Source organism: Pan troglodytes, chromosome 13, assembly GCF_028858775.2.
Source record: "Pan troglodytes isolate AG18354 chromosome 13, NHGRI_mPanTro3-v2.0_pri, whole genome shotgun sequence".
In the NCBI taxonomy this organism is placed as follows: domain Eukaryota; kingdom Metazoa; phylum Chordata; class Mammalia; order Primates; family Hominidae; genus Pan; species Pan troglodytes.
Window position 1 is genome coordinate 76,168,455 of NC_072411.2, and position 27,373 is coordinate 76,195,827.

General features: G+C 37.1%; 1 protein-coding gene across 3 annotated transcripts in view; it reads right to left on the reverse strand.

Annotated features, from left to right (window-relative positions):
• OLA1 (Obg like ATPase 1) overlaps nt 1–27,373 on the reverse strand; it is a 173,599-nt gene that overhangs the window by 53,054 nt on the left and 93,172 nt on the right. For all 3 annotated transcript variants that reach the window (XM_003949919.6, XM_515918.8, XM_054679953.1), the window contains one exon: nt 13,722–13,897. In XM_003949919.6, coding sequence (XP_003949968.2) covers nt 13,722–13,897 — 176 coding nt within the window. The remainder of the gene's footprint in view (nt 1–13,721; nt 13,898–27,373) is intronic.

Here is a 27,373-nt window from a genome sequence, read left to right on the forward strand (position 1 = left end):
AGCCAGGCATGGTGGCTCATGTTTGTAATCCCAGCATTTTGGGAGGCTGAGGCAGGAGGCTGGCTTGAGGCTAGGAGTTTGAGACCGTCTTGGGCAACATAGTGAGACCCCATCTCTACAAAAAATAAAAAAATAAAAAATTAACTGGGCGTGGTGGTGTGTGTCTGTAGTTCCAGCTACTCAAGAGGCTAAGGTTGAGGGGGTTATTGCTTGAGTCCAGTATGAGGCTGCAGCAAACTACGATCACGCCATGCACTCCAGCCTGGGTGACAGAGCGAGACCCTGTCTCCAAAAAAAAATGAAAGAAATAAACATTTTTTTTTTTTTTTAAATAAAATCTAGGCTGGGCACAGTGGCTCATGCCTATAATCCTAGCACTTTGGGAAGCCAAGGCAGGTGGATCACCTGAGGTCAGGAGTTTGAGACCAGCTTGGCCAACATAGTGAAACCCCATCTCTACTAAAATAAATAAATAAATAAATTAGCTAGATGTGGTGACAGGCACCTGTAATCCCATCTACTCAGGAGGCTGAGGCAGTAGAATCACTTGAACCCGGGAGGTGGAGGTTGCAGTGAGCCGAGATTGCACCACTGCATTCCAGCCTGGGGGACAAGAGCAAAACTTGTCTCAAAATAAAATAAAATAAAATAAAATAAAATAAAATAAAATAAAATAAAATAAAAAAAAACAAAGAAAATCTAAAAAGCCATTAATTGGAGATTTGCTAATTAAGTTATGGGGCACTGATACAACAGAACACTTTGTAGTCATTAAGATGAGATATATCTATATGTACATTTGCATGGGAAAATGTCCAAAATATACTGCTAAGTGAGAACAGCAGGTTTAGAACAATGGAATATGGTTAAGAATATGGATTTTGGCCATATTCCTCAAGATCTGAGTTCAAGTCCTGGTTCTAACACTTTCTGGCTGAGTAATTTTGGGGAAGTTACCTAACCTCTCTCAGCTTGTTTCTGTGAAACTGTATAACTCCAATAAAATATGGTGATTGTGAAAATAAAACAAGAAAATACATGTAAAACAACTGGCAAGTTCTAGGCACACAGTAAATACTCAATAAATAATAATATTTATGGAGCTGGGCGCAGTGGCTCACGCCTGTAATCCCAGCACTTTGGGAGGCCGAGGCAGGCGGATCACGAGGTCAGGAGATCGATACCATCCTGGCTAACACAGTGAAACCCCATCTCTACTAAAAATACAAAAAATTAGCCAGGTGTGGTGGCAGGTGCCTGTAGTCCCAGCTACTCGGGAGGCTGAGGCAGGAGAATGGTGTGAACCTGGGAGGCGGAGCTTGCAGTGAGCCAAGATGGTGCCACTGCACTCCAGGCTGGGCAACACAGCGAGACTCCGTCTCAATAAATAAATAAATAATATTTATGGCAGAATGCATAATGTGATTCCATTTATGGTTTTGAAACTATATATAATATATATAAATAGACATACTCAAATAATGAAACTGGTTAGATAACACACTAAATAATTAGCAATAGAAATCTCTAGAAGGTTAGATGCCAGACAGCTTTTCCCTTTCTGCCTTCTTTTTAAAACTACAACATTTAAAAAAATTTTAACCAACAAATATCACTGTTATAATAGGAAAAAAATAAAGGTATATTCACAGGGTAAGGGGAGAGGGGAAACTTCATCTATTCTCTGTCCACCATCTGTAATCCTAAAATTTGATGGCTAAATGGATAGACTTGGTGGTTTATCAGGGTGACTCACTCTTATTCTGTAATAGTTATAACTTCCAAGTTATACTTACCTTCAGGAAAACCTGTCACCACAATTCTAATGCTGATATCCAGATGAACTGACTTATGCTGGTTAGGTAGCTTTAACAAAGACAGCCAACAATGCACTCAGACTACAAGAATTAGGGCAAGGCTTCCGGTTCAAAACAGTCGCTAGAAGTCCACTAATACAGCATCCTCCAACTATTCCCTTTAAACACCCGAAATTGAAGAAAAAAAATCAAACTAAGCTTTCTCTTATAAAATAGACCTCCACTGTGTATTCTACTAATGATGTTTGGGATCTCTCTGAATCACAGTATTAAGCATTTGTTGCTCTACTAGATAAATGCTGCTATTTATGGAGGCAGGAGTACTGATCCCTGGACAACATCTTTCTATATACCTGAACGACTGAAACTCCCAGAAAAGGACTGGGCAATAATGAATGGAACTAGCAGTAATGCTCTACATGACTATGCGTGTATGGGGGTGAGGGGAACCCCCCAAGAATTAACACAATAGGCTAATTCTAGCAATAACCTTGGTAGAATACATGCTGCCAATTGTAGGCTTTCAGTTATATGATTCACTGAAGTAGATAGTAAGACCACCCCCAGAATATAATGTTCCTGGCCCCTGTCTGCAATAAAGTGGCAACCAAAATGGACACCAATTTACTTCTGAGGCATAGATCTCAGCAAAGGATCTGGCCATTAGTAAAGAGAAGAAGGCAACTGTCCCTATGATTCCTGAAAATAAGTTTGAATGCATTTTACCATGTTTGAGGAAGGGTCTGGAGGTTGTGGGGAAGCCCACAAATCTGATTTTAATAAAAGGAATACTGATAATTTATGGAAAGTAGAGTCATAGAAAAAACACATCTTTAAAAGTGACTGAGAAACAAAAAAACCTCAATGAATTATTTGTCATACTTAGTAGAATGCAAAAAGATAAGAGCATCTACACAATAGGAGCAGATGAACTGACTTATGCTGGTTAGGAAGCTTTAACAAAGACAGCCAACAATGCACTCGAGGTCACAAAAAGAGAACAGTGAGGTTAGAAAAAAATGGATGAGATATATCTAGAGAGCTGATAAAAGTACAAATATTTTTAATGAAACCAAAATCAAAGTAGGAAAATAAATACATTCAGTATAACATATCTAAGTGCCCAAATGAACTACCAGAGAATGAACACGTCTGTAATTACCACCCTGATCAACATATAGAAGATTATTAGTAGTACAGTTACAATGTTCCACTCCTCTTCAGAGATAATCACTACTTCTGGCTTCTTTGCATCACAAATTAGCCTGTTATTGAAACTTATAGAAATAATCACACAATATATATTACTTTGCGTCTGGCTTCTTCTGCTCAATATTATTTGTGAATTCATCCATGTCATTCCATGTAGCAGTATTGTGTTTTTCTCTGTGGTATAATATTTCACTGTAGGAATAGTGCACAATTTATACATTCTACTGTTAATGGACATCTAGGCTGTTTACACTTTAAGGCTATTAGGAATAAAGTTGCTATAAACATTCTTGTACATATATTTTGGTAAATTTGTGCATGCATTTCTCTTGAGTATATACCTAAGACTGGAATTGCTTGGTTGTAGGTCAGGCATTTATCCAAACTTCATACATATTGCTAATAAATTTTCAAAAGCAGATGTACTAATTTATACTCCCATCAGCACTGTATGACAATTTCATTTGCTTCACATTCTTCCCAACACTTGGTATTGTCAGTCTTATTAATTTATGGCAAGTGTATGGTATCTCACCATAGTCTGAATTTGCATTTCTGTGGTGATTAATGAGGAATTTCTTCTTTTGTGAAGTACTTGAGAAGTCTCTGCATATTTTTCTATCAGGCTGTCTTTTTCTTATTTATTTGTAGGAATTCTTTGTTAGATGCTGCAAATATCTTCTTTCTCTGAGGAATGGTCTTTTATGTTCATGAAAGAGATTCACCTATAATTTTTCTCTCTTACATTGTAAGATTTTGGTATCAGGACTATTCTGACCTCACACAAGTTTTTCCTCTTTTTCTACTGTATGGAAGAGTGTGATTGAGACTTTACATGTATAGTAAAGTCATCTGGGTCAGGACATTTCTTTATAGTAAGGTTTAAAATTATGAGTTCGATTTCTTCAATAGATATAAGACTATTTACATTTTTTATTTCTTTTTACACTCATTTTCTTAAGCAGTCTTTTAAATTTGCCCATCTCATATATTTTTCAAATTCATTGCCATAAGTTGCTTATAATATCCTCTTAGTAGCCTATTGATGTCTACAGAATCTACAGTAACACATTTTCGTTCATAATGCTAGTTTCGCTTTTCTTTTTCCCCATTCACTAGTCTTGCTAAGAATTTCTATTTTACTAGTGTTTTCAAATGACGAACTTTTGGCCTTTTTGATCCTTTTTATTACATGCTTCTTTCCTATTTCATTAATGTTTACTTTCATCTTAATTGTTTCCCTTTATCTAATTTCTCTGGGTTCCTTTTATTGTTCTTTTTCTAACTCCTTCATAAGAATACTTTCAGATCACCGATTTCACCTTTCCTTATTTTGAGACATATACATTTATGACTAAATGTATAGAACTTGAGTTTATACATTAGAAAACAACAAATTTGGTATATTGCATGTTTATTATCATAAACTATTTTCTTTCCATAGTGATTTCTTCTTTGAAACATGACATCTTTTAGAATTATACTGCTTAACTTCCAGACATTTAGACAATTTCTAGTAATCTTCCCATTATTGACTGCTAAGTTTAATTCCATAGTGTTCAGGTAATATATTCTTTATGACTTCAATAATTTGAAATTTGTTTAATTGTTTTATGGCTAATGAAATGGTCAATTTTGGTAAATGTTCCATTTGTACTTGAAAAGAATGTACATTCTACTGTTGTTGGGTGTGGTATCCTATATATGTCAATTAGGTCAAATTCCTTGAGTTGTTTAACTCTTCTATATTCTTTACTAAAATTCTGTCTGCTTATTCTATCAATTACTAAAAGTATTAAGATTTTCTTTTAGTACTACAGTTTTTGTTTTGTTTTGTCTTTCAATCCTGCCACTTTTTGCACTATGTGTTTTGAGGTTATATTATTATGCATATACAAACTTAAGTTATTGTGCCTCCTAGTATACTGAACATTTGGCATTATGAAATGCCACTTTTAACTCCTTTAAAGTCTACTTTGATATCGTATACTACACTAACTTTTTTGTTGTTGTTAGGGCTTGCACAGTGTATATTTCTCCATTCTTTGCTTTCAACTTTTCTGCATCTTCAACTTACAATGGTTCGTTCGATTTAAGATTTTTTACGTTACTGGGACATAACCACATTGTAAGTCAAGGAGAATTTGGACCTATGATGGTTTAGCTTATGACTTCTGGGTTTTATGATGGGTTTACTGGGTTATTAGTGCTTTTTGTTTTGACATACAATATTTTCTTTTCTTTTTGAGACACAGACTCACTCTCTCACCCAGGCTGGAGTGCAGTGGCGCAACCTCGACTCACTGCAACCTCCGCCTCTCAGGTTCAAGCCATTCTCGTGCTTCGGCCTTCCAAGTAGCTGGGATTACAGGCATGTGCCAGAATGCCCAACTGATTGTTGTATTTTTAGTAGAGACAGGGTTATGCCATGTTGTTTTCTTGGCCTCAAGCAATCCACCCCCTCAGCCTCCCAAAGTACTGGGATTACAGGCGTGAGCCACTGCACCAGGCTGACATACAATACTTTCAACTTATGGTGTAACCCCAACGTAAGTCCAGGAGCATCTGTATTTAAGGTGTGTTTCTTGTAAGCAGCAGAGAGGTGGACTTTTCAAATCCAATCTGACATTCTTTGTCTTTTTTAATTTTTGAAAAATTTACATAAAATTAGCCATCTGAACATAATCTAGTACTAAAGCATTTCATGCACTCACAATGTTATGCAAACCACCTCTATCTAGATCCAAAACATTTCCATCACTCCAAAATAAAGCAATGTATTCATTAAGCAGTTTCTACCCATTATTCCTCCCCCTAGTCTCTGACAACCACCAATATGCAGTTCTGTCTCTATGGATTTGCCTATTCTGAACACTTCATATATATGGAATCATTCACGATGTGACCTTTTGTGCCTGGCTTCTTTCACATGGCATAATGTTTTTGAGGCTCATGCACATTGTAGTATCAGTACTTCATTCCTTTTTGGCTATTATGAATATTGCCACTATGAACATACATGCACATATATTGTTTGAGTAACTGTGTTGGGTATATACACAGAAGTAGAATTGCTAGTTCATATGGTAAGTCTATAATTAACTTTTAGAGAAACTGTCAAACTCATTTTTTTTCTTTCCCCAGAGAAAGTAAATTTCTTTGAAGTTTTATTTTTAACTGACACATAATAACTGTATACGTTTATGGGACACAATGTGATGTTTTGATACACGTACACTTTGTGTAATTATAAATCTGGGTATTAAGCATATTCATCACCTCATACATTTATCATTACTTTGTAGTAAGAACATTCTTCTAGTTATTTTGAAATATAATCTTTGTCTTTTATTGCAGTATTATAACATTTTTACTCCACTACCCTCTCTTGCCCTTTCTGTATTATTGTCGTGTATTTTAACTGAACTCTATACATTAAAACATGTTATCATTATTGTTTTGTTTTTACTTTTTATTTTGAAAACATTTTAAACTTACAGATAAGCTGTAAGAATAACAAAGGCACAAAGTTCCAGTATGAAATGATGAAAAAGTTCTGAAAACATATAGGGGTAATGGTTGTACAATATTATAAATGTACTTAATGCTAGTGAATTGTACACTTAAAATGGTTAATGGTATATTTTATGTTATGTATAGTTTACCACAATAAAAAAGTTGTTTTTAAGGAACAAGAAACTTTTGCTTTAGGCTATGTCTTGAAGAATGCCTAAGACATGGGAATGGGGCCGGGCGTGGTGGCTCATGCCTGTAATCCCAGCCCTTTGGGAGGCTGAGGCTGGCGGATCACAAGGTCAGGAGATGGAGACCATCCTGGCTAACATGGTGAAACCCCTACTCTACTAAAAATACAAAAATTAGCCGGGCGTGGTGGTGGGCGCCTGTAGTCCCAGCTACTCAGGAGGCTGAGGCAGGAGACTGGCATGAACCCGGGAGGTGGAGTTAGCAGTGAGCCAAGATCATGCCACTGCACTCCAGCCTGGGCGACAGAGCAAGACTCCGCCTCAAAAAAAAAAAAAAAAAAAGAAATGGGAATGGAAAAGCACCAAACAGGTAAAGTTCTGGTAAATGACCTCATGTAAAATCAGTACGTTTAAAGTCCTACGTTCACTGTCAGGAGAGTTGAGAAAAAAGTAATGGTAAGCCAGGCAAACGCAAATCACAAAGAACTTTGTGAGCCATGGCCTTTATGTTGGCACTATCCCATAGGAAATAGGTAATTTAATCAAGGGAATAACATGATTAGTTCTTCATTTTGTATTTGTGGAAAACAAGAGCAAGCTACAGACAAAAAGATCAGTTAAACTGCAAAAATAAATTAAGCATAAGTGAGGCTCAAACCAAAGAAGTAGTAATAAAAGCAGGAGGAAGAAAGAGGTATGGGGAATATTCAAGAGATAAAATCAACAGGATGAGATGTAGATGGTGCAAAAGAGGAAGGAGTCACAGATACAGCTTTTCTGTTAAACAATTTGGTTCCACTAACTAGAGATTATGAGGACTGAGAGTTCAGCCTTACCAAAAATTAGTATCACGTTCTTTTAGAAATGATCTCTTTAAGTCATATATGAATAGACCTGAAAGGACACACAACAGTCTAAAGAGAAGAAAGAGGTAAATGTGAAGATAAAAGGAGGAAGAATATATTTTTACAGTACAACCATACCTCAGAGATACTGCAGGTTTAGTTCCAATAAAGTGAGTATCGCTATAAAGCAAGTAAAAGTAAGTGCAATAAAGTGAGTATCGCTATAAAGCAAGTCACACAAATTTTTGTTTCCTAGTAAGCATGAGTTATGCTTAAACTATATTGTAGTCTATTAGGCGTGCAATAGCATGTCTACAAAAACAATGTACAAACCTTAATTTAAAAATATTTTTACTAAAAAATGCTAATGATCATCTCTGCTTTCAGTGAGTTGTAATCTTTTTGCTGGTGGAGGGTCTTGCCTCAATGTTGATGGCTGCTAATCAGGGTAGTGGTTGCTGAAGGTTGGGTGGCTGTGACAATTTCTTAAAATATGAAAACAACGAAGTTTGCCATATCAATCAACTCTTCCTTTCACAAAAAAATTTCCCTGTGACATGCAGTGCTATTTCATAGCATTTTACCCACATTTCAACTTCTCTCAAAACTGAAGCCAATCCTCTCAAACCCCGCCACTGCCTTACCAACTAAGTGTATGTGATATTCTAAATCCTTTGTGGTCATTTCAACAATATTCACAGCATCTTCACCAGCAGCAGATTCCATCTCAAGAAACCACTTTCTTTGCTCACCCATAACAGGCAACTTCTCATCCATTCAAGTTTTATCATGAGATTACAGCAGTTCCATCATGTCTTCAGGTTCCACATCTACATCTAGTTCTCTTGCTGTTTCCACCACATCTGCAGTTACTTCCTCCACTGAAGTCTTGAGCCTCTCAAAGTCATCCATGTGGGTTTGGAATCAACTCATCCCAAACCCCTATTAATGTTGATGTTTTGACCTCTCATGAATCATGAATATTCTTTTTTTTTTTTTTTTCCTGAGACGAGTCTTGGTCTGTAACCCAGGCTGTAGTGCAGTGGTGTGATCTTGGTTCACTGCAACCTCAGCCTCCCAGGTTCAAGCAATTCTCCTGCCTCAGCCTCTCGAGTAGCTAGGATTACAGGCACATGCTGCCATGCCTGGTTAATTTTTTTTTGTATTTTCAGTAGAGACAGGGTTTCACCATGTTGGCCAGGCTGGTCTTGAACTCCTGACCTCGTGATCTACCCTCCTTGGCCTCCCAAAGTGCTGGGATTATAGGCGTGAGCCACCACGCCCGGCCATGAAAATTCATCTAGAATGGTGAATCCCTTCCAAAAGGTTTTCAATTTATTTTGCCCAGATCCATCAGATAAATCACTACCTATGATAGCTACAGTCTTATGAAATGTATTTCTTAAATAATAAGATAGGAACATCAAAATTATTCCTTGATCTATGGGTTGCAGAATGGATGTTGTCTTAGCAGGCATGAAAACAACATTAACCTCCTAGCACATCTCCATCAGAGCTCTGGAATGATCAGGTACTTTGTCAATGAGCAGTAGGTCTCAATGAAAGGAATTATTTTTTCTGAGCAGTAGGTCTCAAGAGTGGGCTTAAAATATTCAGTGAACCATGCTGTAAACAGATGTGCTGTCATCCAGGTTTTGTTGTTCCACTTATATAGCACAGGCAGAATAGATTTAGTATAACTCGCAAAGGCTCTAGGATTTTCAGAATGGTAATAAGCATTGGTTTCAACTTAAAGTCACCAACCGCATTAGCCCTTAACAAGGGAGTCAGCATATCCTTTGAAGCCAGGCATTGACTTCTCTTCTCAAGCAATTAAAGTCCTAGATGGCCTGTTCTTCCAAGGCTGTTTTGTTGACATTGAACATCTGTTGTTTTCATTGTCTTCATCAATGATCTTAGTTAGACCTTCTGGAGAACTTGCTGCAGCTTCTACATTAGCACTTGCTGCTTCACCTTGCAGTTTTATGTTAGGGCTATGGCTTCTTTTCTTAAACCACATGAAACAACCTCTGTAAGCTTCCAACTTTTCTTCTGCAGCTTCCTCACCTCTCTCAGTTTTCTAACTCTAGAATTAAAGAGAGTTAGGACCTTGCTCTGGAATAGTCCTTCGCTTAAGGGAATATTGTGGATAGTTTGATCTGCTATCAAGAACGCTAAAACTTTCTCCATATTAGTCAGGCATGGTGGTACACACCTATAATCCCAGCTACTTGGGAGGCTGAGGCAAGAGGATCACTTAAGCCCAGGAGTTTGGAACCAGCCTGGGCAACAAAGTGAGACACCATGTCAAAACAAAACAAAACAAAAAATCCCTTTCTCCCTATCAGCAATAAAGCTGTTTTGCTTTCTTCTCATTCGTGTGTTCTCTGGAGGAGCACTTTTAATTTCCTTCAAGAACTTTTCCTTTGCATTCACAACTTGGCTAACGTGGTGCAAAAGACCTGGCTTTCAGCCTATCTTAGCTGTCAACATGCCTTCCTCACTAAGCTTAATCATTTCTAGCTTTTGATTTAAAATGAGAGATGTGACTCTTCCTTTCACTTGAACACTTAGAAGCCATCGTAGGGGTATTATTAATATTTGGCCCAATTTCAATGTTGTGTCTCAGGGAACACAGACAACCCGGGAGAGGGAGAGAGATGGGAAATGGCCAGTAGGTGGAGCAATCAGAGCACACCCAACATTTATCGACTAAGTTTGCTGTCTTCTATGTGCATCGTTCATGGCTCCCTAAAGCAGTTATAACAGGAACATCAAAGATCACCAGTCGAAGACCACTTTAACAGATACAATAATAACAAAAAGGTTTGAAACCTTGTAAGAGTTACCAAAATGTGACACAGAGACACAAAGGGAGCACATGCTGTTGGAAAAATGGCATTGAGTTTCTCAACACAGCGTTGCCACAAACCTTCGATTTGTAAAACAACAACAAAAATCCCCAAAACCCACAATATCTGTGGAACCGAATTAAGTGAAGGTCAATAAAATGAAGTATGCCTGTATGCTACTCTGAATCTTTCAATGTGCGTTAAAAACAAATACCTTAAATATTTCAAAAGTTATGTTAATACCAGTTTTAAAAATTGCCTTAAGAATATAATAAGAAATCTGCTAACAGCTACATATTACTGAGGACATTAATTTTTTACTCAGATGTTTTCAGAAAAAAAGACTCATTAATTATAATTTCTGGTAGTCTTTAGTTCTTCAATTAGCTAATTATTAGTTCTATGAATATTTTCTAAGTATAATGCTTTCCAAATAATTGATACAAAATAAATTGTTCCTTAAGCCCTCCTAACTTCATTTTTCAAATTTCATTTTTCCAAATGGGATGTACATACACTTAAATAGATTTAAAATTAACCTTGATCTTGATGACTTGGTATTATAGATTGAATCCCATCCCTGATACTCAGAAAGTGAACTTATTTGGGAATTAATTAAGATGAAGCCATACTTAGAGGAAGGTGGGCCTTTAAGCCAATATTACTTGTGTCCTTATAAGAAGAGAGAAATTTGGACAGAGACACACAGGAAAGGTGGCCATGTGAAGACTAAGGCAGAGATTGGAGTTCTGCTGTCACAAGGCAAGGGACACCTGGAGCTACCAGAAGCTAGAACTTCTCCCCCAGAGAGGCTTCAGAGAGAGCATGGCCCTGCCAACACCCTGACTTCAGACTTCTTATCCTCCAGAACCGGGAAAGAAGACATTGTTGTTTAAAGTCATCCTGTTCATGGTGCTTGTTACAGCAACCCTAGGAAACGAACACACTTGGCTGATACCAAGAGAAAATGCTTATCCCACTCCTGCCTTCTTTATTTAGTGCCTGGGTTTTACTTCAGACAGCAAGACTCACTATAAAAGATGTATCTTGGCCGGGCACAGTGGCTCACGCCTGTAATTCCAGCACTTTGGGAGGCCGAGGTGGGTGGATCACGAGGTCAGGGGTTTGACACCAGCCTGGCCAATACAATGAAACCCCGTCTCTACTAAAAATACAAAAATTAGCCGGGTGTGGTGGCATGCACCTGTAGTCCCAGCTACTCAGGAGGCTGAGGCAGAAGAATCACTTCAACCAGGGAGGCGGAGGTTGCAGTGAGCCAAGATAGTGCCACTGAACTCCAGCCTGGGCAACAGAGTGAGACTCAGTCTCAAAAAAAAAAAAAAAGAAAAAGAAAGAAAGAAAAAAAAAAGGTATATCTTATGTCAGAGTATATCTACCTTGCTCTCAGGAAAAACTCTGCTTTAACATTAAAAAGTCAGCTCATGTTTCATGCTAGAGTATATTTAACCTAAGTCTTTCACGCTTATTGACATAAAAATACAAATGGCATCCAAATCTAGAAACTGGAAACTTAATAGGAAAAGAGGTTTGAATGTTGAATTTCTGAAAGATTACCCAGAAAATAAAGATACATTTAAATGAACAGGAAGAATCAACAACATTAAAGAATAATAGGTAAATACCTGGTAAACAAAATGACCTGCCTATCTTTCTCATAAATTTCAAATAGCTATCTCTTTTATATCCATCACATTTTTGTACCTTTAGACCATTTGCTAGAGAACTTAAGAAATATATTTCTAAAAGAAACTTCCCTACAGTAACTAGTTGATATCATAATCATATAGTTATCCCTTTTCTTTTCTTTTTCTTTCTTTTTTTTTTTTAATTGAGACCGAGTCTCACTCTGTCGCCCAGCCTGGAGTGCAGTGGCTTGATCTGGGCTCACTGCAGCCTCCACCTCCCAGGTTCCAGTGATTCTCCTGCCTCAGCCTCCTCAGTAGGTGAGATTACAGGCACGCACCACCATGCCTGGCTAATTTTTGTATTTTTAGTCGAGATGGGGTTTCACAATGTTAGCCATGCTGGTCTCAATCTCCTGATCTCAGGAGATCCACCTGCCTTGGCCTCCCAAAGTGCTGGAATTACAGGATTACCCTGCCCAAAATCCCCTTTGCCATCATGGGTCTAGTACATGGTGATGGCTCAAGGTAAGCATCTGTTAGTCTGACTAAATTCTATGCTCAAACCACAAAGACATCAGGCACCAAGGAGTTAACACTCCTAGGAGTAGCCCATAGCCAGTAACTGATATAAATTGGTTGATAATTACCCCAGCTTCTTTACTCTTGCCAATGGGGGTAACCTGCTCATTTACATACTGTGTGTTGGTTACTTTCTCTTACTAGTTTCATTTTATTTTATTTTTAAAAATATTTTATTTATTTATTTATTTGAGACAGAGTCTCACTCTATCACCAGGCTGGAGTGCAATGGCACGATCTTGGCTCACTGCAACCTCCGCCTCCCAGGTTCAAGCAATTCTCCTGCCTCAGCCTCCCAAGTAGCTGGGATTACAAGCACCTACCACCACACCCAGCTAATTTTTGTATTTTTAGTAGGGACAGGGTTTCGCCATGTTGGCTAGGCTGGTCTCGAACTTCTGATCTCAGGTGATCCACCCGCCTCAGCTTCCCAAAGTGCTGGGATTATAGGCGTGAGCCACCACGCCTGGCCAGGGCACCGTTTCTTAAATGTTAAAGACAATTCAATCATATGTAAACTAAAAGCTTCAAAATACATTTTGAAACATTTATTACAATGTTACTAATAATCATTCATTATAATGTGATAGAAAACACATTTGAATATTAAGAACAATGAGGCATGTTTTCATTCCATAAAATATTAAAATGATCTGTCTACTTTAAGAGTGTATTCATTTAGTCCACCCCTATGGAGAACCAGGTCTTTGTATAAATCACTTCTTCAAATCTATGAAAACTGTATGAGTCATTTCACCAAATCCAGTAAGTTTTTCATCATAAACCACACTTTATTAACACTAAAACTTGAAGGCCTACATAGTAATCATGTAAACACTCACTATTACTGCTAACTACTGCTTGCTTAGAACCGCCTAAATAGCCTATCACCATGGCCCTTGGTTGTTTAAAAATAAAGTTCCTTAACAATTTTTTTTTAACAGAAATAACCCTTGGCTTCTAAAATTCCATAACAATATTAGATGTATCATATGCATTATTTAAAAAATTTAATCAAGAAAAATAAACTCTTGAGTATCTAAAGAAGCTGTAAATTTTTACTTACATATTCAGGTTTTAGTTTTTTATCTCCTCCTCTCACAGCCACCTTTTCTAGTTTATCTATAATGGGCCCAATCATTTCCTCATCTTTAAGCTGAAGCTCTTCATGTATTATTTCTATATCTCGAATAGGATCTACACTTCCTTCAACGTGCGTGATATCATCATCTTCAAAAGCACCTAAAATGAATTAAAGGGAAGCAATTCAATAAACAAATAATACAGCGTGTTCATTATGATTAGAGTGAAAGATTCCTAGAAGGTTAACAAATAAATATAATAAATAAATTACTCTGGCTTCTTGGCAAGTAGGATATAGCATTTTTCCCCCATTTAGTAATACTGAGGCTACTGGCAATAAAAGCCTCAAGAGCCTCCATATTTCAAAAATTGATTTAAATAAATAAAATTATGGTCTTTACAAAAACAAAATTATGTTCTAGAACTACTGGCATTTCCAAGTTTGGTAAATTAAAAGATACTGAATTCCAAGCATGAAAGATTGAAGTTCTAAACTGCACTATTAGGGTTTCCAAGGGAAACCAGATTTAGGGAGGGGGGGTCTGAAATCATCTGGCAGACCTCTTCCCTGCTTCAATCTACTTTATCACTGTGGTTCTGACGGTGATTAGATAATGAACCACTCAGACACACAATTTACACAGCAGCTAATTTCATCGGCCTGATTTGAGGGTATGGTTTTTAGGGGGCTATCAAAGAAGCAGATGAAGGTGCATTTGTCATATATGAGTGACAACCATTCACACTATCTGAACAAAATGATGCTGGCCCTTATTAGAAACACATGCTATTATCACATATTTAAAGTGCAGTTGAAGCCATAATTTCAAATTGCCAACTGGAAACATAAGGGTAAAACAACCAGATATTACTGAAGCATGTGTACTGACTTTATGCCCTTTTGAAGACATAATGTGGCAACATAATTCAACTGGGATTTACTCAAATTACCAGATAAAGAATAGTATCATAAAAAATGAACAAATACTAAGAAATATTACAAACAGAAAGCAATGATATATCCACCAAACAATACACACATTTATAAACAAATTAATTTCATTAAAACTACCAATTAGATTATAGTCCCAAAATGAGATGTTTTCAAACATAAAGTATCAATTATTTTAGACAGAGGTATCAAAAAAATCATGAGAGTTTGATTGAGTTTGGTAAGAGAAACAGTGAACACAGCTCATTCTTAAATACCAAAAACCAAGATACTCTTGATACAAGTTATAAATTGTTTTTAAATATAATTTCCCAGAATTAAAAATAATTAAGTTGTATCTAAATGTGGATTATTCAGTAATAATAATAAAACATAAATATACTATTACAATTAAAGTATAGGTATGTAAAGCAATATTTAAGTTTTTTGCATACAAATAATATACTATTTAATGTCAAATTCATATGAGCAAAATTAGCAGAAATGAGGAGCTACATTACGTTTTACTAACAAACACAATAGACAGTGGTTTAGGTAAATTTTTTGAATCTTTGAAAATATGAAGGAAATCTCCCTGAAAGCACAATATTATTTACTTCTTGTCAAGATTTGAGGCATCTTATGCAAATAGCATGATAAAATAGGAAAATAAAAATGGAAGCTTCCTGGCAGTCAAGCAACACAAATAACACTGTAACTTACAGGAGTGACTAAGCTTTCTGTGACACTCAGAATGAAAAATATCCTATATAGTTGTCTCTATGTAGGGTCCAATGACTAACCATAGTGATGTCCTCAACAACATCCCTACAGTAAATGCATTAGCAGGTTTTAAATGGCAATTCTTAATTACAATCCCCAATTTTAACCAAGTGGATAATAGAGAGAAACTTAGTAACTGCAATTCTTCTGAAAGCAAAGAAAACAAAGCCCTCTGATGATCTAAAAGAATCCAAAGAAAAAAACAGAATAAAGGAGGAAGGGGAAGAAATCATGTGTCTATCTTGCAACCTTCAAATTATCTTTTAGGTTGGGTGTGGTGGCTCACACCTGTAATCCCAGCACTTTGGGTGGCCAAGGTGGGAGGATCACTTGAGCCCAGGAGTCTAAGACCTGGGCAACAAGGCAAGATCCTGTCTCTACAAGAAATTTTTAAAAAATATAGTCGGGCATGGTGGTATGCGCTTATACTCTTGGCTACTGGGGAGGCTAAGGTAGGAGGACTGTTTCAGGTCAGGAGTGAGCTGTAATAAGCCATGATCATGCCACTACACTCTAGCCTGGGCAACAGAGCAAGACCTTGTCGAGCAAGACCTTGTCAAGCAAAAACAAAAACCTACCAAAAAAAAAACAAATTATTTTCTAGATTGTACCTTACCTAGACTCTGCCAAGGACTAGCCTAGGAAAGGAGTTATGACTGTATCATCACTAATCTATTCCCCCTACTATAAGAAAAAAACTCAAGCCACAGACCTTACATATGCTGGTGGCACTGTTGCTCCCTGCCCCAAGGTTAGTATTATTGTTATATTCATTTGTATTGTGAGGTGGTAACATACCATAAGTACAATTTAAATTTATTTCTGAAAAAAAATTGTCAAATATTAAGATAAAAATTAAGTAATGGGAACACTAAGGCTATCCTGTCAAATGGAATACCCTAGAACAGGCCTAGAACACCCATAAACTAAAAGCTTCCATAAAATTTGGTGGCCATTTGGGTAACTTCTCATTTCTTAGAGCTGAAAAATTGGAGATTCTTTTCCAAAGACATGCTTCTGGGTCAACGAACTTCATCATACACTTATGTCATAGCATTTTTTTTGCATCTTGCCTTCTTTAGTACAAGATTTAATGCTTAAGAATATAGTCTTTGAGGCCCGGCATGGTGGCTCACACCCGTAATCCTAACACTTTGGGAGGCTGAGGCAGGAGGATCGCCTGAGCTCAGGAGTTTGAGATCAGCCTAGGCAACATTGTGAGACCTTGTCCCTAAATAAAAAAATTAGCCACGCATGGTGGTGCACGCCTGTGGTCTCAGCTACTTGGGGATCTGAGGTGGGAGACTGCTTGAACCCGGGAGGTTGAGGCTGCAGTGAGCTGTGATCACGCTGGGCGACAGAGTAAGACCCTGTTTAAAAAAAAAAAAAAAAATATATATATATATATATATATATATATATATATATACATATAAAATCACGGAATATATATATTCCGTGAACTCAGAAAGGTTTGCTGATCACAGAATCTTAGACAAATTACCTAACCTCTATAGATCTTATCTTCGCATCTTTAAAATGAGGATGCTTCTACCTCTCAGAGAATGGATATGATTAAATCAGATAATATATGTCAAGTGTTCAGCAGAGAGCCCAACACACAAAATTCTTTCAGTGATTGGGGAATATACTATTTTTTATAATGTAGGAATTACTAATTTAGAAGAATTCCTCAGCAATATACTCAAAACATTAATTTTGAGTAATATAGTTTCATGCTATTCAATTCACCTTGGAAAGAATTAAAATAAACAGAGTTTCTAGGGTTTTTTTTCCCCCAGAAATTCTCACTAGTTCACTAGCACACTTTTACCCTAGTCCATGGCCTAAGTTATTTCAACTTCACATGAACTAAAATAGCATTTAGTTTTAGTGCACTGGTAAATTCAGAGGACAGACTACACTACATTACACTGCAATGCTCGATGAGAAAGTTACTTTCATTACAATTCTCTTTCAATTTGTCTATGTCAAGAAGGTCTCAGTTTAATGCTGTTGGTCTTTAATGTTTATCTTTTTCTCAACAGAGCAAGCCTTAGTCTCAGAGCTTCTAAAGAGTAAAAAAAATTAAAAACTGCAATTTTCATTGTATTTATTTTTATTAGCTTCAATTTTGACATGTGATACTAATTTTCCACTTACATTAGTGACAAAGTTCCCTGTTTAAATAAATTTAGCCAAAAATGTGAGTAATTATGTATAAAGTAACAATCATATATTCTGGTAAAATAACTCCTATCAAGAGAAATGCCTGAAAATACTAACTATAATCACATTGATGATGATAGGATATGATACAGTTTTCGTGAAATTTATTTTTGGTGCCAGTCTACATAAAATAGGGTAATATGATAGAGCACGTATGTGTGTGCTGAGAAGAGTGAGGAGTTGTGCAATACTTCAGCTAGGATAGGCAGGAAGACCTCTCTGAGATGACATCTGAGCCAAACGGCCAGAGGGAGGCAGTAATGTGAGGATCTGAGGGAAGAGGGTTCTTCTAAGTATAAAAGCCTAAAAATAGCAATAAATTTGAAGTGCTTCAGAAAGAAATATGGTCAGTATAGGTGAACCATGGCAGGGGATGGAAGATAAGAGTTTAAGGTGGAGAGGTAAAGCAGTTCACATACATTTGTAAACCATGAGAGTTTGGATTTATTCTAGCTGTAATGGGAAGTCTGGATATTGACTGGATAGTTTTAAACAAAGGGAAGGCAGGGTGATAAGATAAGACTTATGATTTAAAGAGGACACTTTAGCTACTTTAAAAAGAACAGATTCCAAGAGAGGAGGCAAAAATGACTGCAGACAAAGTTAGGAGGTGGCTTTAGTGGTGCCAATGAGTGATAACCAGATAAGTGGTACTCAAGACTGTGGAGAACAAGAGGAGCGTTTGTACTAGGACTATATTTTAGAGATAGGCTAGATGTAGGATGTAAGATCATGAATGAAGATATAAAATTGACAGTTATCAAATGTGTTTAAAGTAACAAATCTGAGTGACATCACCTAGAGAGAGCACTCCAACACTCAGATGTCTGAGGGAGGAGAAGAACTTGGCAAGAGACTGAGAAGGACTGACCTAAAGTCAGAGAAAAACTAGGAGTATGCTCTTATGAGAGCGAGGGAAAAAAATGTTTCAAGAAGGAAGGTGTATTCAACCATCAGATACTATTTAGAGATAAAGACAGATAAAATTTCTTATAACTCAAGAGTCCAAAAGAGCTAAATTTTAGCTTTTCTAAATTCACTGAATTTTGAGAACATTTCCTCTTTCTATAAGCGCACTAATTATATAAAGTAAGAAACCCTAAGATTTCCTACAGTCTGTGAAAGTGATCCTATCAGTCAAGAAGGTGGCCTACTTAGAAATCATAGCCACTTTCAAAGGCTCACATTCCAAATAAAATGGCATAAATAAACACCAAAATAAAAAGTATACTTGACCAACTGCAGGATGGTCAACCAACTGACACCACACATACCATCAAGAGCAGCAGAAGAAAACTACACTCATACAAGCATTAAAATCAAGTCACACATTTTCAAGTTGGGTGACTGAACAGCAACAACAAAAAAGGCCGGGTGCGGTGGCTCACGCCTGTAATCCCAGCACTTTGGGAGGCCGAGGTGGGCAGATCACCTGAGGTCAGGAGTTCGAGACCAGCCTGACCGACATGGAGAAAACACATCTCTACTAAAAATACAAAACTAGCCGGGCATGGTGGTGCATGCCTGTAATCCCCAGCTACTCAGGAGACTGAGGCAGGAGAATTGCTTGAACCCGGGAGGCAGAGGTTGCGGTGAGCCGAGATTGTGCCACTGCACTCCAGCCTGGGCAACAAGAGCAAAACTCCGTCTCAAAAAAAAGAAAAAGAAAAAAAATCAAGTCCACCTAAGGCTTCAGAATTCTCTCTTATGGCCTAAAGGATCATTTAAGAACCTATCTTTTGTAAAAATAAAAACATAAAAAAACCATACTTGAGGTTCAGTAATTTCTTCTGTATTATTTCTTTTTCTTTCAAACTCAAAATAAAATTTAGTAGTCTATTTGAAATAGCACATACACTACATGATCACATTTGTATAAAGTCACTTCTCTCTCTTAATGACACCGACCAAATGCTAATGAGAATTTCTGGGAAGTGAGCTACTGAGTAATGTTTTAAAAACTTCTTCATCAGTTTTGTCTCATTTAAACTTTTTATAATAAACATGCATTGTTTATAGAAAAACAAGTCTTTTTTTATTGTTTGTTTGTTTATTTATTTATTTTTGAGACAGAGTCTTGCTCTGTCGCTCAGGCTGGAGTGTAGTGGTGGGATCTCAGCTCACTGCAATCTCCACCTCCCAGGTTCAAGCAATTCTAGTGCCTCAGCCTCCTGAATAGCTGGGATTTCAGGTGCGTGCCACCATGTGTGGCTTTTCTGTACTTTCAGTAGACGGGGTTTTGCCATGTTGGCCAGGCTGGTCTTGAATCCTGGCCTCAAGTGGTCTGCCTGCCTGGCCTTTTTAAGTCACTTTTTAAAAAAACAAAATAGGCCGGGCGTGGTGGCTCGTGGCTCACGCCTGTAACCCCAGCACTTTGGGAGGCCGAGGCGGGCAGATAACCTGAGGTCAGGAGTTCTAGACCAGCTTGGCCAACGTGGTGAAACCCCATCTCTACTAAAAATATAAATAATTAGCCAGGCTTGGTGGCATGCGCCTGTGGTCCCAGCTACTTGGGGGGGCTGAGGCAGGAGCACTGCTTGAACCTGGGAGGTGGAGGTTGCAGTGAGCCAAGATGGTGCCACTGTACTCCAGCCGGAGCGACAAGAGTGAGACTACATCTCAAATAAACAAAACAAAACAAAAAACACAATAAACAAGTTTAATTTGCACAAGGAGAAATACTCACATAATGCGTAACTAAAATGTTAACTATGGTAAACTCTCATTTAAAAAACTATTTGTTATCGAAAAAAATTAACCATAATAGGCTTAAGCTGGATTCTATCACAGAGATTTCTTACCCAGCAATCCAACAGTGTTTCCTTTCACAACAAAGTACTCTTTTCAAACCTTCTTGACTTCTCTCACATTTCTAGTGCTTTCTAGTTCTCCCCTGCTACCTTAACCTTCCCCACTTCACAGGGAAATGCATGTCATTTCTGGAGAGCCAACCCCCTTTTTGTTGTTACCTAACTAACTTTTCCTTCTTCCCAGCAGTAAAATAGACAACATCACCCCTTCTGCTATTTCTGGTTAGTCTCCCTCCCATCTCTGTGCTGGATATTAGCCCCTCCCAAGGAAGTTTGCACCATAGATTGTTGCTTCTATTTCCTCAGACCTCAATCTATTACACCTCTCTCCTGTATTTGTATCTCCTCCATTTCCACTAACACTTTCTCATCAACATTTAAGCATGCTTAAGATTCTGCATTAAATCAATCATGTCATTCACCCTGGACATTAATTTCCCCTCTAGTTATTGCTTTCATTCCTCCAGTTCAGAGCCAAGCTTCTTGAAGGAGCTGTCTACATGTGCTCTCTCCACTTTTTCCACCTATTTACAACTCAACCCACTATAGTCTGACATATGCCAGCACCAAGCTAACAAACTGATCTTAGAAAGGACATCAGTGATTTGCCTTAATGATTTTAAATCTAACAGCCATTCTATAGGAATCTTGAATGACCACTCAGTAGCACCTAACTTCAGAGCACTGAAATAGTAGTCTCTTTCATTGCTTCTTTCTAACTGCATTCTCCTGATTTTCTTTTATTTTCTCTGGTCATTTCTTTTCTTGTTATAACTTCCCCATAAATGTTGATGTCTTTCTTAGCTCTCTTCTCTTACCCCTCTATTACACTTTCACTAACAGAATCTCCAACTCAGAACTCCCCTGAGTGGCTCCAATATACTCTGAGGCAGTATCAAATGAAATAAACCAAAAAATATTTTTAGTTAGTTATATAAACCGTTTCTAATATAAAATCTATTCACTAAGTGAATAAACGCAAAATGTCAATGCTTACTCTAAAATTATGACTTTTCTAATTTCTGTACCTCCCTTACTGAGGTCCATTCAAAACAGATATTTACGTGGTGAGATACATTTGACTATTTCTGTGGTACTGGACATTCTGCATGCTACTTATTTATTGGTATGATTTGGCAGAAATGATGAGTTGGCTCTTTTCAATGATTATAAATGGACTGAAGATTAATCAGTTTGCTCATTCACTCAAGGCCTGTTCTTACTCCATAAAGATGTGAGTAAAAAGGATAAATCTACACTCTGTTTAGGATGCTGAATCTAACCTGAAGGACTTCAGAAACAAAAATATACTTTGGAAATTCAGGACTTCAGTGAACCACTTTCCTATATTACTACATAAACTTGGGTTGTATTCAGTTTCTAGAGTAAAGAATCCCTAGATAGACATAGAAATACATGATGTATTGAAGAGTAGAGGCTTCATTCACAGCAATACTTATAAACCATCTGTCATAGAAAACCTGGGCTATAGTTTCAATGTGTTCCACGAAAGTTCATGTGTTGGAAACTTGGTCTCCAATGCAGCAGTGTTGAGAAGTGGGATCTCTGGGAAGTGACTGGGTCATGAGGGCTCTGCCCCCACAATGGATTAAGCCATTCATGGATTTTTGGGTTATCAAGGGGGTGGGCTACTTATCACCAGAGTGGGTTTGTTATAAAAAGTTCGGCCATCTCTTATGAGCTCCACCACCATATGATGGCCTGTGCTGTGCTGCCTTGGGACTCTACAGAAAGTCCCCACTAGCAAGAAGACCCTCACCAGCTGCAGCCCGCTGACCTTGTACTTTCCAGGCTCCATGATTGTAAGAAATAAGTTTCTTTTCTTTATAAATTACTCAGTCTCAGGTATTCAGTTACAGCAAGAGAAAACAGATTAAGATACCTTGATATTCCACATAGCATGTCTAGAGTTTTCTTGGGAATAAGAGGGTATGTAATCAAAATAGACCTATCTGACTTATGCTTTTTCCATATTCTACCACTATACAATACAGAGACACAGAATTCCTTGGTATATAAACCAATGCATAAACTGCCACCCTCTCAACACATATGCAAACTACAATATGCCTTGTTAAATATAAGTTTTCCAATTGGAGAAAGCCTCCTTATATACCCAACAATGTGCTAAGTCTGTGAGAATTAAAATCAAAAGTCAAAATAAAAGGATCTTGATCTCAGTAACTGGACAATCTGGTTAGGAAACAAATTTAACCTATTAAAAAGGGAGAGCAATATTCACTAGCAAAGACTTTAAATCTAAGCATAATTAATAACAGGTAGCAGCAAGGCCTTTAAAAATAGAAAAAATTAGAATAGGTTAAGAAGAAGAAGAAAGGCATGACAAGCAACAGGAGAAAGCATCAGATAAAAAATAAAATTTGAAATGAACAAAGCTTACTGGAGAGTTGATCACAGTGAGAAATTGTGTTGAAGAGTAAAAGATGATAAAAGGTGGGCATGGAGGATACGGAAGTCCAAATATCAGGGTAAGTCTGGAGCTCATCTTCTAGTCAATAGGGAGCCAATCATGAGTCTTACATGAATGAGTAATACAGAAAGCAGCATTTTAGAAAGACTAACCAGAAGTAAAGAACCAGCTAAAAGGGAATCGCTGTTCTCCACATACGATCAGAAGAACGGCATTAGAATTCTGATGGGACACATGAAAACAGGATGAACAGTGCAAATTAACTCAAGAAAACGATGTCAACCAGATAACCACTTTTCTAAAATGCAAACTTCAGAAAAAGAGAAATAAAATTATTACACAAATATATGGTCATATCAAATCACAGCACCAAAACAAACTATATGCTACATTATTTTACATTGCTTTCCAGTTTGTCCTACGCGTTAACAGTAAATGTTTTGAGTATTTATATTCTAATCCAGAGTCCCACCACAATCATTCAGAGGTTAGGGGCCAGATTCCTAAACCAATAGAAGATCAATTATTAAATACAATGTTAGAAATCAAGACAAGAATATACTGCTAAAAAAAAACTTTATGTTTTCAAATTTCCAATCCATTCTTCAAAACAAAATATTACCTTATGTCAGAACTCTGGTTCCCAACTTCCTTATAGTTCTCTAGCTCATTAATATTTCAAGAGAAGGGAGAGAGCTAAACATGCATTGGCAATTCATTTAATATCTATAGTTTTATTAATAAACACTGGAAAATACAAACTCCTATTTATTTTCCATAAATGACATGACAAAAATTCTTTATTGCATTGGGGTGCGAGTGGGGATGTGAACGGGACGAGGGACGAGGTATAAAACTAGTTATTGCACACTCCAAAAGCTCTGATTTGAAAATATAGTTTAAGCCCTGGTTTACAGAAACACTTTAAAACTCTAGTCTTAATCTAGCTAAAGCTCCTTACCATCTTGGCAACAAAAGCAATTTGAGCAATTTGAGCAAAACCATAATCTAATTTAACCTAAAGCTTGTAATATGTATCTTTGCATTAAGTAAGATGTGTAGTTTTAATTACTTTCCTTAAGTTAGAAAGTAGGGCCCAGTGCAGTGGCTCACGCCTGTAATCCCAGCACTTTGGGAGGCCTAGGTGGGCAGATCACCTAAGGTCAGGAGTTCGAGACCAGCCTGGCCAACATAGTGAAACCCTGTCTTTACTAAAAATACAAAATTAGCCGGGCATGGTGGTGCCTGTAGTACCAGCTACTCAGGAGGCTGAGGCAGGAGAATTGTTTGAACCTGGGGAGGTGGAGGTTGTAGTGGGTGGAGATTGGGCCACTGCACTCCAGCCTGGGTGACAGAATAAGACTCCGTCTCAAAAAATAAAAATAAAAAAAAGTTAAAAAGTGGGAGAAGAGCATCTCAATTTATTATATTCACTTCAAAAATCAATTTGCCTTTCTTAAAACAAGGCAAATTTTGGAATACACAAAATAACTAATAGCACATTCTGCTAACAAGATTCCACTCAAAAAGATGTAGGTTTACGTTTCTAGCCTTCAGAGTTTGAAACAAATGAAAAGAGTCGTATTAATCAGTGAATATATATTTAGATCTCTGGAGAAACAAAATATTTTGTAAATATATAAAAATGGAAATAATTGGTCTAGTAATGTAAACTGTTAATTACTTGATGCAAAAGCATAATGGAATAGTATAACTGGAATTGGTGGGTTGTACTGATTTACAATAAGATATCAATCAAAAGTAACTCTTAAGTCTTTAATATTTGTTTTCCAGGGAAAAGTCTATTAAAATAGATATAACAAAGGCCATAAAATAATCCAGTCTGTGCTAGTCTAATTGTTTAATGCTGGAATAGAAAACAGAACTACAAGTAGCCAGAAGAATGTGCTTTTGCTTTGCTTCTCTCCCCTCTCCTCTTCCTTCCTCCTCTCTCATTACAGGAAACAGCTCTAAAACTGAATCTAGACCAAGAGGAATAAAACTACCATCCCTTTGACACATTCAAAAGTTGATTAAGTTTTCAAAAAGCTTAGTAAAATAAAAGACATATGTAGCTGACTTTGAGGGACTAGTCTAAAATTAAAGAAATTATAAATGATTCCTACAGGACTTTCACGCAAAGTAAACTTACATGGGAGCAATCAAGCAAGGCTGTAAGTAAAAATAATTCCAAACCTTGAGATAAACAGATATTTAGTATAGGAGAGAATAATAAAGTGGGTCAATTCAGTTCTGAGAAACCTTAAAAATTGTTATTTTCTTCTAATTTTAAGAGTTCTCTTAAATTAAAAATAATATACTTTAAAGCAGTGAAAAACAATATTGAATAGTAAGATGAGATAAAGATAAAGCACGTAGAAAGACATGAAAAACATTAAAATTGGAGCTTATATTTAGTATAGTAGCAATCAAAAAAGCCTTCTGGTTATCACTGACACCACTTAACTGACAAGAAGCAACACATTACAATATTATACAGTGTAATTCTTCTAAATGTACAGAACACCAGAAAATTCTGCCTAACAGTTACTGGTATTATACTTGTAAATTAGACATCCGCACCATTAAAGAATCCTTAAAGTCACTTAAAAGTTATGAATTATAACCCAGAGTCAACGCCTGTACTTAATTATATTCAATTGCTCAAGGGTTTTAAATTTTTAGTTGCTGCAACATAGCAACTCTTTTCAAAGAAGTAGGCAAAAAAGAAGTATCTTAATGAGAACTAGCATTCGGCTTTCAACAAGATTTTTCACTTCTTATTCCTTATTATATAACAGATACTTTAAATGTGTAAAAGGCAAAATTAACCAATGTTATTTTGTTTTTGTTTTGAGGTGGGGTCTTGTTCTGTTGCCCAGGCTGGAGTGCAGTGGCACAATCACGACTCATTGCAGCCTTGATCTCCTGGTCTTAAGCGATTCTACTGCCTCAGCCTCCTGAGTAGGTGGAACTACGAGTGCCTGCCACTGAGTCTGGCTAATTTTTTTGTTTGTTTTCAGTAGACATGAGGTCTTGTTATCTCGCCCAGGCTGATCTTGAACTGCTGGGTGGAAGCAATCCTCCCGCCTCAGCTGCCCAAAGTGCTGGGATTACACGTGAGCTGCTGCACTCAGCCAATCAATGTTATTTTGAATTAATATTGAGATTCTGCCCTACTTCCAATATTGAGCTGACTGTTTCTGTTGTATTTACCCTTTGCAATAGCCATCTCGCTATTTTCTTAACTTAAAAAACATCACTTAGCCTTCTGCCTGTAGAAATAGCCCTGTATAAACTGACCTTGCCCTCACCCTTCAAACCTTACCATCACCACTCTCCAGAAATCCTCAGCTCAAGCCAAACTCTTGTGCTGACTCATAAAGGCCAGAAAGTTCCTCATGTTCAACTGTCACTGTATTTTTTTCCCACTGCCTTTTTTGGGCCTCAAAGATAAAAAAAATCCTTTCTTTCCATTACAAATTACATCCGTCCTTAAAATGTATAGTTTAGTTTCCCCTCATTTACAAGGCAATTCTAGAGGAATTCAGGTCTAAGAGATCTCTACCATACTTGAGTCATAGAGGAGTTGTAGAGACTTGTCTGGAATAAAGTACAGTAAAACTGGTGGTTACATATTTTACCTTAAATATGGCTTCTGAGAAAATCCATTTTTACACCGAAAAAAATGCAAACACAGAAATTAACAAAAACTAGAATTCTGTCTTTATTAGCAATACTGTAAGATATGGATAAAGGGGACATGTGAACCATTCATTATTCAAGAAATAAACTAAACAGCAAATCAGAGCTTTAATTTTTCTAACATTGGCACCCACAATATCCATTTTCAATCAAACTGAATTACTATCAATGCTTTCATTTCTCATCTTCCATGCTGTTACTCATCCCTCTGCTTGGAATATTCTTCCTTCTTACTTCTGCCTTTCAAAAAAACCTTACATATCTTTCATGGCCTTAATGAAATGTCACTGAAATGGTATCTCCATAGCAATATGCCTTCTCTAACCATACCCTCTATTTGAACTGCCACAATAATCTATCCATTCTATTCATCTGACCTATAGCATGTACATCTAGTGTTAGAATATCTGATTCTATGCCTAGTTACCTAAGCTTGGGGATTATGTGTATCTTAAGTGTCTTTCTAGTTCCCACAAGGGCCCTGATCAGAGCTGATGCACAACAGGCCCAAAAAAGGGGTGAGCAAAAATACAAGTGAAGACATGACTGAAGAAGGAATCAATGAATGAAAGAACGCCTCAAGCAGTTATTGGCACTTAGAATGAAAAACTGTTAGAGGGAAACTACAGATTCTAGATGAAGCTAAACATGCAGCACAACAGAAAAAGATCAATTTCACAGCATACAATAAGACATTTAGTGAGCATTTCAAAGAAACTAGTGCT